Source organism: Acomys russatus, chromosome 3, assembly GCF_903995435.1.
Source record: "Acomys russatus chromosome 3, mAcoRus1.1, whole genome shotgun sequence".
NCBI classification, from domain to species: Eukaryota; Metazoa; Chordata; class Mammalia; order Rodentia; family Muridae; genus Acomys; species Acomys russatus.
The window spans coordinates 9,458,616-9,471,724 of NC_067139.1; the positions used below are offsets into that span (position 1 = coordinate 9,458,616).

Sequence of the window (13,109 nt, forward strand, 5' to 3'; positions counted from 1 at the left end):
AGGAGGAAGATAATAATAATAACAATAATAATAATAACAACAACAGCAACAACTATAATAACAATAGCAGCTGTTAAGCTGCAGATAAAAATGTAAAAATTCCACAGTATAGAAAGGTGTGAGACCACAAGCACCAAGAGCGTGATGACATTATCAAGACTTGAAAATGAGATTTCCGCACCCCATGTTTCCACAAAGAAAAGGAAAGAAGCAGTGAGTAAAGCAAACATCACTAACTCGGTAGCATGTTTATTCACTCATACTCAGGCCACTACATTCTGTTCCGAGCATTTTATCTGAACCAATAAAGCACACGTCAACGGTAAAAATAGCAAAGACAAAAGTTTAATAACCCCAAAATGTTAGCAAGAATTCATAATCAAGGTTATATTGTAGGGAATGAAAAGATAAGAGTGTCGGTTATGAGCACGTGCCGCTCTTCCACAGGACCCAGCTTGGTTTCTGGCACCCACTTCATCACCACCAGGCACCCCAGCTTGAGGGGATCTGATGCCCTCTTCTAGCATCCAGCCAGCATCTGCATATGTGAGCATTCATATATATATGTATATATATGCTTATATATATACATATACATATATACATACACACACACACACACACACACACACACACACACACACACATATATACCCTCCTCCCTCCCTCCCTTCCTCTCTAATAGAAATAAAATCTTTACCCAAAAACCAATGGCTAGACTGTGATTGCAACCAGCAGATGTCCTTGTCCTCATGACTGCACATCAACTAGAGACTCAGGATGTGAGGCTCTCGAGTTACTGATCCTCCCTTGGGGTCACAGGGGATACTGGGTCTCCGTCTTCAGAGCACAGATAATCAGATCGTGTACGTGATTTCAAACAAAGTGCTCAGATTTATGAATCATGACCGCTCTAAATGTTGTGTTTGTGGGCATACATGCAAAGGGTGGGAGGGTGTGATGTGACAGGGAGAGACTGTGACAGGCTGCTGACTGGGCATGTGTACTTTGTAAACAGGCTAGAGGCCACTGGTGTGACACACAGCAGGACTTGAGCAGCACTGAGGAATGGGGACTGTCGTCTAGACTGTGTGACTACAGATCCGTGGTCATTGTTTCACTCTCAATCCATCTCCCAAGCACCCGCCACTGAGTGGCGCTCACAAGAACTCTAAGCCTGCATGTCAGAGACTCCGTGTGATAGAAAAACTCTGTGGCTGAAGCAGAAAGCTGCCTACCCAGGTCTTCTAAGTAGTTGATAAACCAAGACTACAGACTATGGAACAGCCAACTCCTGCAGCCACAGGGGAAACCTCATCTTGCTGTGTCAACATATTTTTCGTAATTAAATATCACAGTTGAACCATCCTTTCAATATAAACTTGGCATTAACATTCACTAATGCCCTCTGCTCCCATCCCAAGCCCTGAATCATAAACAGACATTCCTCAATAGAGACCAGGCTAGGATGACATCACCATCCCATTGCTCATGAATGATGACTCACTCCTACGTATGTTTGGCCATTTGGGCAAACATATGTTGCTGTTATTTTTTTTTTCAAACTCTAGTTTCTGGTGAATGACAAAATACTACTCTTAGCTGAACTATGGAAAAATTCCAAGGATTTGTATGTAATCTCAGCTGTCATAAATGACAGTTTTGATGGTTTCTTTTTAAGAGCATTAGCAACAACCTAAACACACATATGCTGTTAAGAGGTAAAACAATCACTTATAAAAATAAAGATCAGAGAAAGAATCAATGTGACAGAAAAAGCAATTCAGGCAGAAAACAAGTTTTTTGAGATGATCAATAAATGTCTAACACAACTAATACAAAGAGGAAGAGGGCACCAAACTGTCAATATCAAAAATCATTTCTACAGATGCCACAAGTGGACGCCCTGAGCCATCGGGGAATGATGACGTCACCTCAGAGCATAGACAACCTCCAAATATCTAGGGAAGAGTTAACACTAGCTCTGTTCTTAAAAAAGAGATATGGAACAGAGACTACTTCCCAGTTCATAGGGTAATTCCACAACCAAGCTAACACTGATTGGAGGAGGAAAAGAGAAAAGAAAATGGCAAGTTAGTGTCTCAAACAGCATTGCAAAAGCGCTTCTCTGGAAATAGAGATAAACACTAGACAAAACACAACACTGGTCCTGATAAAAACTCACTAGGAATAGAAAGGAATGCCCCTATCTAGGTAACACTCATTCCCTGAACGAACCTATAGCCAATGTCATACTTCACGGTGGCAGAATGAATCTCCCTTAGAGAGTAGGAAGGAGGCAGGAGCACCTGGTCGGGCCACTTCTCTTCAGCATTGTCCTGGTGGTGCTGGCTGAGGTGATCTGAACGCCTGAGATGTGCTTCTACCCTCCCGGGAAGCCAGTGGCTTGGCCTGTTTCTGTTCCACAGATGCTGGCTGGAGCCAGTACTCTGCTTGTTCACAACGTTAATGAATAGCATCACACAAAGAGGCATGGGGCACGATGATAGACTCCCCAGAGCCCAGTGCTCCCGAGAGTGACATGGAGGCATTCCAGCAGATGCCTGCACACACGCAGTACAGGAGCCATTGTGTCTGTGCCGTTTTCCATTTTCACGGGAAATGATAAGTTAGCCTGGTCTTTCACAGAGAAACGGTCCCTCTTTCTACAAGGTAGCTCACTGCAAAACAACTCTGGGGAATGTCCTAGGTAAAAAGAAGTCACTGTGCTGAATTCTTAAGAAAGATGTGTAGGGAACTATTAAATTCAGGAGTAAAGACAAGAAAAGCTACAGCTATCCATAGCCACACCAGTGAGGACACCATCTCTATAGGAAACAAACGCTGGCTCCACCAGGTGAGAACAGTAAGGTGAGCAGAATATAAGACCAAAATGCCAATGTCGATGACGTCTTGAGAATACTGTTCACAAATTTGGAAGAGAAATTAAAAAAACCTACATACTCGTTAAAAGGGCTAAAATAAAAGAGGCCTTCCCTGCGGTGAGAGGGGTATAAAAGAAGTCCCTGGCACACTGTTGGCAACAACCCAAAACAGAGCCACCTTCTGCGGGGGCGGGTTGACAGAACTCAACACGGAACACCCCTACCGCAGGAGCCTGCCACTCTACCACGCCATGTGCCCATGGCAAACGCAAGCACGTGTGTAGCGGGTAAGAGGTCCTTCTGCACAGAGATAGCACAGGAAACCCCAGGAAAGTAAACGCACAGGCTTGTCTCTTCAGTGGAAGATGTTTGCTGGTCTTCCACCCAGCATGCTGGGAGAGGGTGTAGTTTATAGCCTGGTGATCCTCTGCCATCTGTAGGGCCCAGCTACAGCTGTATCCCCCAGAATATTATGTTTGGCTAGCCCCGACTTTCTCCCCAGAAATCTTGAGTGTTGTTGCTTAGTCCACAAAATGCCTCCTTAGGAGAGATGCCACTTGTACTTTACAACACCTTAAGTAACTTTGACATAATCTTAGAGCCACGCCAATCTTGATTTCCACGGGCATTGTGTTTACTGCGGTCATCCTCCCTACACCCTTATCTTGAGCATTGTTTCTGAGTCAATAGAAGCCATCTTCAAAAGGTTTCAATATAAACAATTATTAAGCTTTGTTGTGCACATGGGACTGAGTCAGTTGTTATCAGAAAACTTTTCTCCAAAATTGTGCTGCGCTTAAATATGGCTAAAGTAAATGACCTGGTGTCAGACTCCAGATGATTGGCCCACTGTTGGCTACACCAGATCTTTCCCTGCTGGCCATGACACTGGCAAGGACCTACACGTACATGTCCAAAGACTTGAGCCTATGTGTTGATAGCAGGTGTACCTGATGCAGTCAAAACTGAAAACATCACACTGCCATCACCAGGTCAGAAGGCAGACAGACTGACATATCCATGAGGCAGCATACCCTTCGGTAACATGAGGTAACGTCCCTGAGACATACAATGAATCCACCTCAAAATAGTTCAACTAAAAGAGGAAGGCAAGACTGCAAACTGCATGACTCCATCCATATGAAATGTTCTAAAGTGTGACCTGCTCTGTGGTGGCAGAAAGCAGGTGCCTGCAGGAGATCACAGATGGAAACAGGATGGGAGGTGATGAATAGATTCAGTATCCTGGTTGTGCTAACGGTTTCGTGGGTGTACATATGCCAGCAGTTATCGAAATTTTACACTTCACTGCGGCAACGTATAGCTAAAACGAAAACTATTTTTAATCAGCTCTGAAGCACCAGAAGGGAATCACTTATCACTTCCTTCTAAGGAAGGTTTTCATACAGCCAGGCACGTGGCTCACACCTGGGCTCCCCGCATTTAGGCGGCTGAGGCAGGAGGATTGCTGAGAACTTGAGGCCAGCCTTGTCTGAAGTGAGGCGTACTTTACATACCACTTTAAGAGCCATGAAGCTTTGCTGTTAATATCTGTCATATGACAAGTCAAATGGGCTAGGTAGGCGCACAGCAGCAGCTGGCACGGAAGTGGATCAGATCTTTCGGTTACCATTTTTCTTATCAGAATGAGCTCCCGACCCACACAGCCTCTGCAGTCTCTCCTTCCTAAAATTCTTTGCTGACGTGACCTCGCAGTGACAGGCTCTTAGAGCTCACACTCACCTGAGCGGGCTTGTGGCAGATGACTCCGTGTATCTCGAGATAGCTGAAGGTTAAGTCGAGCTAGAATGAGGGGGAGAGGGGAAGCAGAGACCTGTAATGAGAGCTTCAAAGAGTATCATTTAGGTTCAAAACATGCTATAATCAGAATACCCCACGGCCAAGTGAGGCGTGTGCATCTGCTGAGGACAGGCTGCTTGGCAACCTCTGTCCATCATGACAGAGCCGAGGTTCATCTTATCTCAAGGGAGGCAGTCCCTGCCTCACAAACAGAAGAGAGGAAGCGTCATCACCGAGTCCATCAAGGCCCAAACCAAATGAAAGGCCGCACTCTACTCCACTGTGTATACAATGGCAAATGCCTACAGAAACCAAGACACCAAATACACATTTCCCCCTTTCTCTACAATGCTGCTTCAGAAAGCCTCAGTCTGCATGGCTTGGCTTTCTTCTAAGTTTTTACCATCCTCTTTGTGCCATACTCCAATCACTCACTGAAATCACCTTCATCCCTAACATCTATAAAATTCCCATTTTAGGTGGATTTGGATGAATATAATATTTGTTAATTTTAAACTATGTTCAATGGCATGTATATAGTTAAATAATGCTACTCTTCCTTTGTGTTTTCATAAATTATTTCTTCTATATTTTATTTATTTATTTTTATTTTATGATGCTAAGCACAAAACCCAGAATGTGCAAGCCAGACCCCTACCATTCAGCTGCCTCCTTTGAAGTAAAGAGGCCTCCCTTCATTTCTTCTCCTGTGGCCATCCCCTTTCTGTTCTAAACACTCTCCAGACTGTAGTAGGTTTCTTCATCTGTCTATGATCACTAACCTTTCCCCTAGTTTTGCAGTCTTTCATCTCACTTACACCAAACAGCCACAGGATATGAGCCTGGAAGACAGCGGAAGATGACTGGATCATCTGTGGGGCCCATTTTACATTAAATCTAGAGGCACGTGTACATCCTTTGGTACCTCAGTGGGGAAAACTCTAGAAGGCCCAAGGGCACCACGATCTGCAGACGTGAAATCCCTAACACCAGGGCATTCTATGCATGCTTACATACACCCTTTACAGCTCCCAGAAGCCTAGTACAATGGGGTGCGGAGTAAACAGCAGTGTCCTGCTGCCTGGGGAGAATGAAGAGAAAACGTCTGCTGGGAAGCACTCTGTTTTCACATAGTTTGGATCCATATAAATAGAATCCACAGATGTGACACCAGTGGAGAAGAGGGCCAGCTGTCATGCTTAAGGAGCAAGCACAGACTCAACCCACAGGGTCTGAACCCTGCCCCCTGCTGGCATGCTGTACCGAGGCATACAAGTACACAAAATATTAAAGCAGACAGTCTCGGAGTTAAGCCCTCTGAGGGACAGTGATGTCTGGAGCTAGAACTTGGTGTGGTGGCTGATGTCTGTAATCCCAGAACTTAGGAGGTGGAGGCAGGAGGATTACCATGAGTTCAGGGCCAGTTGGGCTATATAGCAAGACTTAGCTGGAGGGGCTAGTATATGAGAATGAATAAACTTATTCTTTCATATTCACATAGTCAACACTTCCAAACAGCCTACTACATGCCACACTGGAAACCCAAAGGGGAATAAGAAGTGTTTTCTTCTATGAGCTACATGCACCTTTATAGGCACATATTTTGAAACATTCAATTGCAGTGAATTCTGTACCTAATATTACCAAGATCTATGTCTGGGTTAAATTTTTTAAAGTATAGCAGAAAACAGTGTCCTAAAAAGGCATACTTGCCTACCTGTATTGCTTAAAAATATATAAATGTGTTTTGACATTCCACTCTTATTTTTTTTTTTTTCCAGAGCTAAAATTTTTATTTAAGTCAAGCTACTGGCATGGCAGGGCTTCTGGCTTCCAATAAAAATACCCTTTGAAATACATAACATGGGGCCAAGGATGTGGCTCAGTTGGCAAAGTGCTTATCACATCTGCACAAAGCACTGAGTTCGATTCCCAGCACCACATCAACCAGGTATGCTGTTTTGTGCCTGTCATCTCAGCATTCAGGAGGTAGAGACAGATGGATGAGGAGTTCTGAGACCAGCCTGAGCTACAAGAGATCCTGTCTCAAAATAAATAAATAAATAAATAAAATAAAATAAAATAAATAAAGTAAGATAAAAAGAGCATTTAAAGGTACCTGCTTTGTAGGTGAGGACGGGCCTGTGCTAGATTATGCATCTTACCCCATCTCTGTGTGTAGTAACAACTGTGTAGTCTTCAAGGTGTCAATTTTCTCAATAATTCACTTCCATTGGCATCTAATATCTCTCAGGCCCTCCCTTCTTATATACTCAATATCTGTTGCTGTAGAGAAAACCTCTCATTTAAAGTACCTGACATAACTGCTACATAAAGAGCCCACCGTGGACCCTCAGCTGTCATTGAATCCAATGATGCTGAGTGGGTGCACAGCCATGAACACTGCCTCTGAGCTGCTGTCAGTCACCCGGTGGGAACCTGCCACTTTTGTGACTGTGTCTTTCGAGACTGGGCCGCATTTAAGATACTTACATTATGCCCAAACATCTGCTAGGCTAGTAGACCCAGGGAAGCCTGGAGATACTGCAGGTGGTCCTTGAAGAAGAACCTCATCTTCGATGAACCAACAGGAGGTAGAAAAGGCCCAATGTTCAATAAAGGATGAAAGGCCAAACCTGGCCTCACTCAGAGCCGTGGTTGTTATTAGGGATGCATAAGGTAGGGCTGGGTGGAACTCAGTTGGTTCAATCCCCAGCACCACACCACTTTCCCCCACCCACCATTCCTCTCCTATTCTTTTTTTTAAGCTAGCTGGTGCTCACCATATAGCCCAGGAGTGCCTCGAATTCACACCAGTCCTCCTGTCTCCAACTCTCCAAACACTGGAATTATAGGGGTGTGTTGTCCTGCCTAGCTATTTCTTCCTGAGTGATCTGAGACATGTGACTCAATTGTGTGCATGTGTCTATATATTTGACATATTTACACAAATATTACCCAGAAGTCTTCTCTTCCTCTTTTCTAGCCAACAGCTCTCATGTTGTCCAGGCTGGCCTTGAACCCACTATGATGTAGGCCAGGTTAGCCTAGAATTCATTATATAGCTGAGGATGACTCCTGCCTCTACCAGGCTAGTGCTAGAATCGCATGCATGAACCACCACACTCAGCCTTAGAGCCTTCCCTACATAAGGGCAAGCAGGTTTTTTTCAAGCCCAAAATATCTCCCTCTGCAATAAGGCAGCATTAGCTTTGTTGCATACTGCCTTCCTATATGTACCCCACCCCTGTCCTGTTTTAAGGTTTACTATGTAGTCCAGGCTGGCCTGGAATACAAGATCCTCCTGTCTCATATTACTGGGGTGCAATACCACACCAGCTCTGCCTTAAGTATTTTAGAGTTTAGGCCAACCTCATCACTGCCGTAATAAGGGTTTAATTTATAACACAGTGACCATGTGTTGCTTTACACGTCCAAAGGGTTGGGACCTAAAGTTTCTTTCCTTAGAGAAGCTAGTAAGAGTTCAAACTTGCAGCTTAGTATGTGACTCACACCTGGGAAGCTGAGAAAGCAGGACTGTTGGGAGTTCAAGGTCAGCCTGTGGCACATAGGGAGTCTGGGGCCAAAGTAAGAAGCTAAGGAAAGAAAATGGGAAGAGGGAGGAAAAAGGGAAAAGGAAGAGGAAGTAGAAGGGGGGGGGGCAAGGAAAGGGGGAAGAAAAGAAAAGGGGGAGGGGAGGGTTGAAAAGGAAAGACAGGAAAGGGGAAGGGAGGGAGGAGTAGGGTAAGAGGGAGAGGAGGTTAATGGGAGAAGAGAAAAAAAGAAGGGAGGGTAGAAAAGGAAATGGAGGAAATGGAACAAGACAGGAGGGAAGGGGAAGAGAAGGAGAAGAGGAAGAGAGGGAAAGAGGGGAAGGAGGGAAGAAGAGGAGAGGGCAGGAGAGGGCAGAGTGGTGGAAGGGAGAGGAGAGGGGCTAGAGGAGGGTTTCAAGTGTTCTTCGTTCACAGGAAGACTGGAGAGGGCTACAGAGCTCAGCCCTACATTGCACCCTTTAGCATCATGAGGACTATTTCTCATGTGTCAAACCCAGGCTGGAAAAAGCTGCTACTACTGAGCTGAAGCAAATATGAAAAGAGACTTGACACGGCACAACTGAGGGAGAAAAATGACTGGGGCGCAGAGCCTGGGGACATGGAACACAAAACGTTCCACCATTTTTCTTGGAATGCCTTTACACAACAGAGTTGAAAGAAAATGAAAAACATCCTTCATGACAACCTCTAGGGGCACTGCGGAGAGGAACGAAAGAAAACATGTGTGCTAAGGCAATCCTAGACACATCAGCAGCCGTAATGCTACAGGTCTGTGTAACGGATCTGTGAACGCATGTGTACGGTAACAGGAGGCTTATCCGCCCTGCAGGCAGCATGCACTGCAGAACATACCAAAACGTCAAAGATCGGACGTCCCTTCCTTTGAGCATCTGTGGATATGGACCAGAGTGCGACATGGATGTGCACTGACTGTGTCTGCCAATCCATCTCAGAAGGAGAACTCATCACTGCTTACCTTGGTGGGGATGCGCGCTGACAGCAGGAAGGCTCGGCATGATGTGAGCACCTGCAACACAAAAGCAGATGGTGGCATCAGTACCACAAATCAAATGGATGGAAGGGCTTCCATCTCACCTGCCTGACTCCAGTGACGCTGATACCCTAAAAGCTTCCCTGTTGCCACTGTGGCAGGGGGTGTGACTCAGTGTTGTGATGAGGCTTGTCTCTTGCCATATAAGATTAAGTGGCCTGGGACAGCTTCTTGGTCCTATAGAATTAGTTCTGTGAACTCTCTCATGAGACTAGATCACAGTGGTTGAGTGGGTTATCTTGCATAGAGTCCTAAGTCAGCTACACCAACAGTAAACTTAGTGGACGACCGGGCTCACTGTCACTTGCACTTCCCCAATGACGAGCAGCATCACGTCTGCCCTCCTGTATTCCACCATCAGGGCTCAAGCTGATCACACTCACACAACACACAGGCAGAAAAAACAGACTAGTTTCCAAGAGACCATCTCTGACTTTGCTTCCTTAGACAGGATCTTAGTGAATGTTCTTTCTGGTAATCAGCTAATGACATCTGGACAGCATGGGTCCTATGGCCTGTAAGCCTCTCGGGCCGTGCAGAATCCTTCTTGAATACAAAGAAGCTGATGCCTGGCTTTGAGCAGGGTACCTGTCCATTATCTAACTGGGCTCTTTGCAGAGATCTCCACAGGCCTCGTGAGCTTTGGAAGGAGAGAGAGGAGCAGCCAAAGCCCTGCAAAGAGCAACAGGAGAATTGCCTTCCTTCATCTTCTGAAGAACTTCCTAGTTATTACAATCATGGACAGGACATTCTTCACAGTTGAGTGGAGAGTGGGGTCTGACTTTCACATGAACTCTGGTGCCCCATATTTGACCACGTCCCATGGATGGAGAGGCCTGATGGCACTCAGAGGAAGGATAGCAGGCTACCAAGAAGAGACTTGATACCCTATGAGCATATACAGGGGGAGGAGGTCTCCCTGGGTCACAGTCATAGAGGAGGAGAGTAAGGGGAAAATGGGAGGGAGGGAGGGAGGGAGGGAGGAATGGGAGGATACAAGGGAGGGGATAACAAGTGAGATGTAATATGAATAAATTAATAAAATATACTTAAAAAACAAAATAAAAATAAGATCTGGCTTAACAAATGAGACTTGGGTTCCTCATCTAGAAATCCTAGGTTTAAATAGAACTGCAGTGGCTACGAATCAGGACTTGCGGGTGACATAGTTCAGTGGTTGGCTTGGTGTGGCTAGCAGCATGAGCCAGGGCCTAGGTCAGTCTCCAGTAGTAAGGAAGAGGGAAAGAGTGATGCACAGGATCTGTTCTCATCTAAAATCTTCCCTGCTTGGCTTGAGAAGTGGGCCTGCTCCACATCCACAGGACTCTAGCAAGTTCTGAGACTGAAGGCCAACAAAAGGCGTTTACATTCGAAGGGTTGATAAGCTGAGTCGATCGCAGTCCCTGGAGGCCAGGCAAAGAAGCAAAGCAATAAAACAAGAAAACTGGCAAAGTAAGTGCAGGCAGCACGGCTGGTGATGAGAATGAATGTGGGATGCAGAGAGCCTGAGAGAAATAACTTAAGAGGAGGCATTATTTTGTTTGGCTGGCGGCTCCAGAGGGCAGCCCAAGACCACTTGAGTTTGTTTCGTCTGAGCCTATGATGAGGCAGAGCAGCATAGCAGGAAGGGCAGGGTGGAGCACAGCTGCAGCCACCTCCTGGTAAGCAGGAAGCATAAAAAGCGGAGAGAGCCAGGGTACCAACACCTGGATCCTTTGATGAGCCAACTCTTGTTGTGCACACTGATATGCGCCTGTGTTTAGCTATGGGAGAAAGGCTATCATTATTCCCGTTCTGAGCACGAGTAGCCGGGGCAGACAAAGATCATCCACCTCTCACAGCGTTGGCTCTCTCTGTGATCCTGGTGCTGCCTCCTTCACCTCCCTTTCTGCTTCCTGGTTGATATCTGGTGAGCAGCTCTGCCCCACCACACTTCCTACTTTCCCACAGCATCGTGGCAGCACATGACCACTGGACTTCTAACCCAGATGCTTTGCCTATGCTTCTAGGGTGCTTCCTGCTACACCCTCAGATGTTAATCTTTCCCCTAAAGGGCCTCCGGAAGTGGCACACATAGAACCACAAACAAGTCACAGAACATTAAAGCTTTACGAAGCAAACGGATACATGGGTCATCAGCAGCCAGAGGGGTAAGTGGTGGCCTCAGAAAAAGGTTGAGCTCCTATTGGTGAGCCAGACTGCCTTCCCTTGCGCCATCTCTCTGGTCATGGCTTGGTCTCTGTCATGGTCTGCTTTCCCGGGACTAGACGGAAATCTCTCAGTCTTCATCTCTCATCACTGTCTCCCCACTTTCCCCATCAAATCCTCTCTCCGTCAATGCCAGGTCTCTTCAAGTCTTGCTCCAACCTTCTTCCCTCTGCTCCCTGCTCCTGCTTCCGCCCTTTCTTCCCCAGCCCTTCTCTAAAGAGTCACTGCAGACCCTGCTCTTCTTTATGTCTTCCGGGAAAAACAACAACAACAACAAACAAAAAACAAAAAACAAAAACCAGACACCAATAATCACAGAAGAAACACTGCCTTCCAGGAGATTATTTCATCTCCAACATTTGCCCACAAATGTGAACAAACCATGAGTGAAAATGAAAAGATGCCTTTGGACATCATCATACAATGAGCACATGGGTAATTAAGCACTTACAAGGTCCCCTGTGTGCACCTAATTAATAAGTCTTAAAAACTAATCTCAAAACACACACTTAAGCAACCGAAACATGGCAGCACATGGCACCGCTAGCCTTCCTACCCTGTGGCTATTCGCAGGGACAAAGACCACCCTCCACCATCCCCCGAGGTCACAGTGGGTCCTCTCCTGGCATGTCCCTTCCACAGTGCCATCAGGAGGTATTTCTGAAGGCCATGGGCTGGGTATTCTGTAGTATTAGTGCATTTAAACACAAAAGAGATGGAAAGGGGAAAGAGCCACATAGTCCCGTTTGAGTAAGGACCATTTCTTGTCCACAGGAAGACATGTCAATTTCTTTTTTTTTTTTTTAAGATTTATTTATTTATTTACTATTATGTATACAGTGCTCGGCCTGCATGTACACCTGCAGCCAGAGGAGGGCATCAGATCATATTATAGATGGTTGTGAGTCACCATGTGGTTGCTGGGAATTGAACTCATGGCCTCTTAACCACTGAGCCATCTCTCCAGCCCCTGACACGTCAATTTCTAATGATCATTCTGCCTTTACCTTGGAATTATCAGGGTCACAGCCTGCAGCCCCGGATGTTAACTTTCTACCTGCACAAGGATTTGTGGCCATGCTGTATACATACACAGCGTCCTTTTGAAGTCGGACACAGTTCAAAATAAGTCCTTTGAGAAGAGACTCATCCATGAGAGAGCCCAGGCTTCTGGGAGGTGGCTCCAGTCTCTAGAGTCATATGGCAGTTCTAAGAAAAGCTGTAACAGAGCAGAAGTGAAGTGGAGTAGATCTTTCAGCACCAACCCACTCTTTCCCAGGACTGGCAGCCAGAGGACCCAGTGGGTCCTCATATGTGGAAACAAGACTAAACACTGCAGGTGCTACCACTCTGAATCATGCCTCTTCCTTCATTGACAGAGTCTATAAATGAGGCTCCAGATACCTGGGAATCCCTGTTCATACAGTAGCTAAACTGCTCCAAGATGTAGCCCCAGAGGACTTGCAGGCACAGGCATGGAGGCCACCTACATGGGAACAGCCAACCTCAAGCATTTGGGGATATGGTGTAACCATATGCCTTGTAAGAACCAACTTAATGGAGAAGGGCTTGTTGGTATCACAGTTCAAGGAGATACATACAGTCCCTTGA

General features: G+C 45.9%; 1 protein-coding gene across 1 annotated transcript in view; it reads right to left on the minus strand.

Moving 5' to 3' along the window:
• Carmil1 (capping protein regulator and myosin 1 linker 1) overlaps nucleotides 1-13,109 on the minus strand; it is a 259,669-nt gene that overhangs the window by 152,906 nt on the left and 93,654 nt on the right. Inside the window, exons 3-4 of the mRNA XM_051169309.1 lie at nucleotides 9,216-9,266; nucleotides 4,629-4,688 (exon numbers count right to left, since the gene is read on the minus strand). Coding sequence (XP_051025266.1) covers nucleotides 4,629-4,688; nucleotides 9,216-9,266 — 111 coding nt within the window. The remainder of the gene's footprint in view (nucleotides 1-4,628; nucleotides 4,689-9,215; nucleotides 9,267-13,109) is intronic.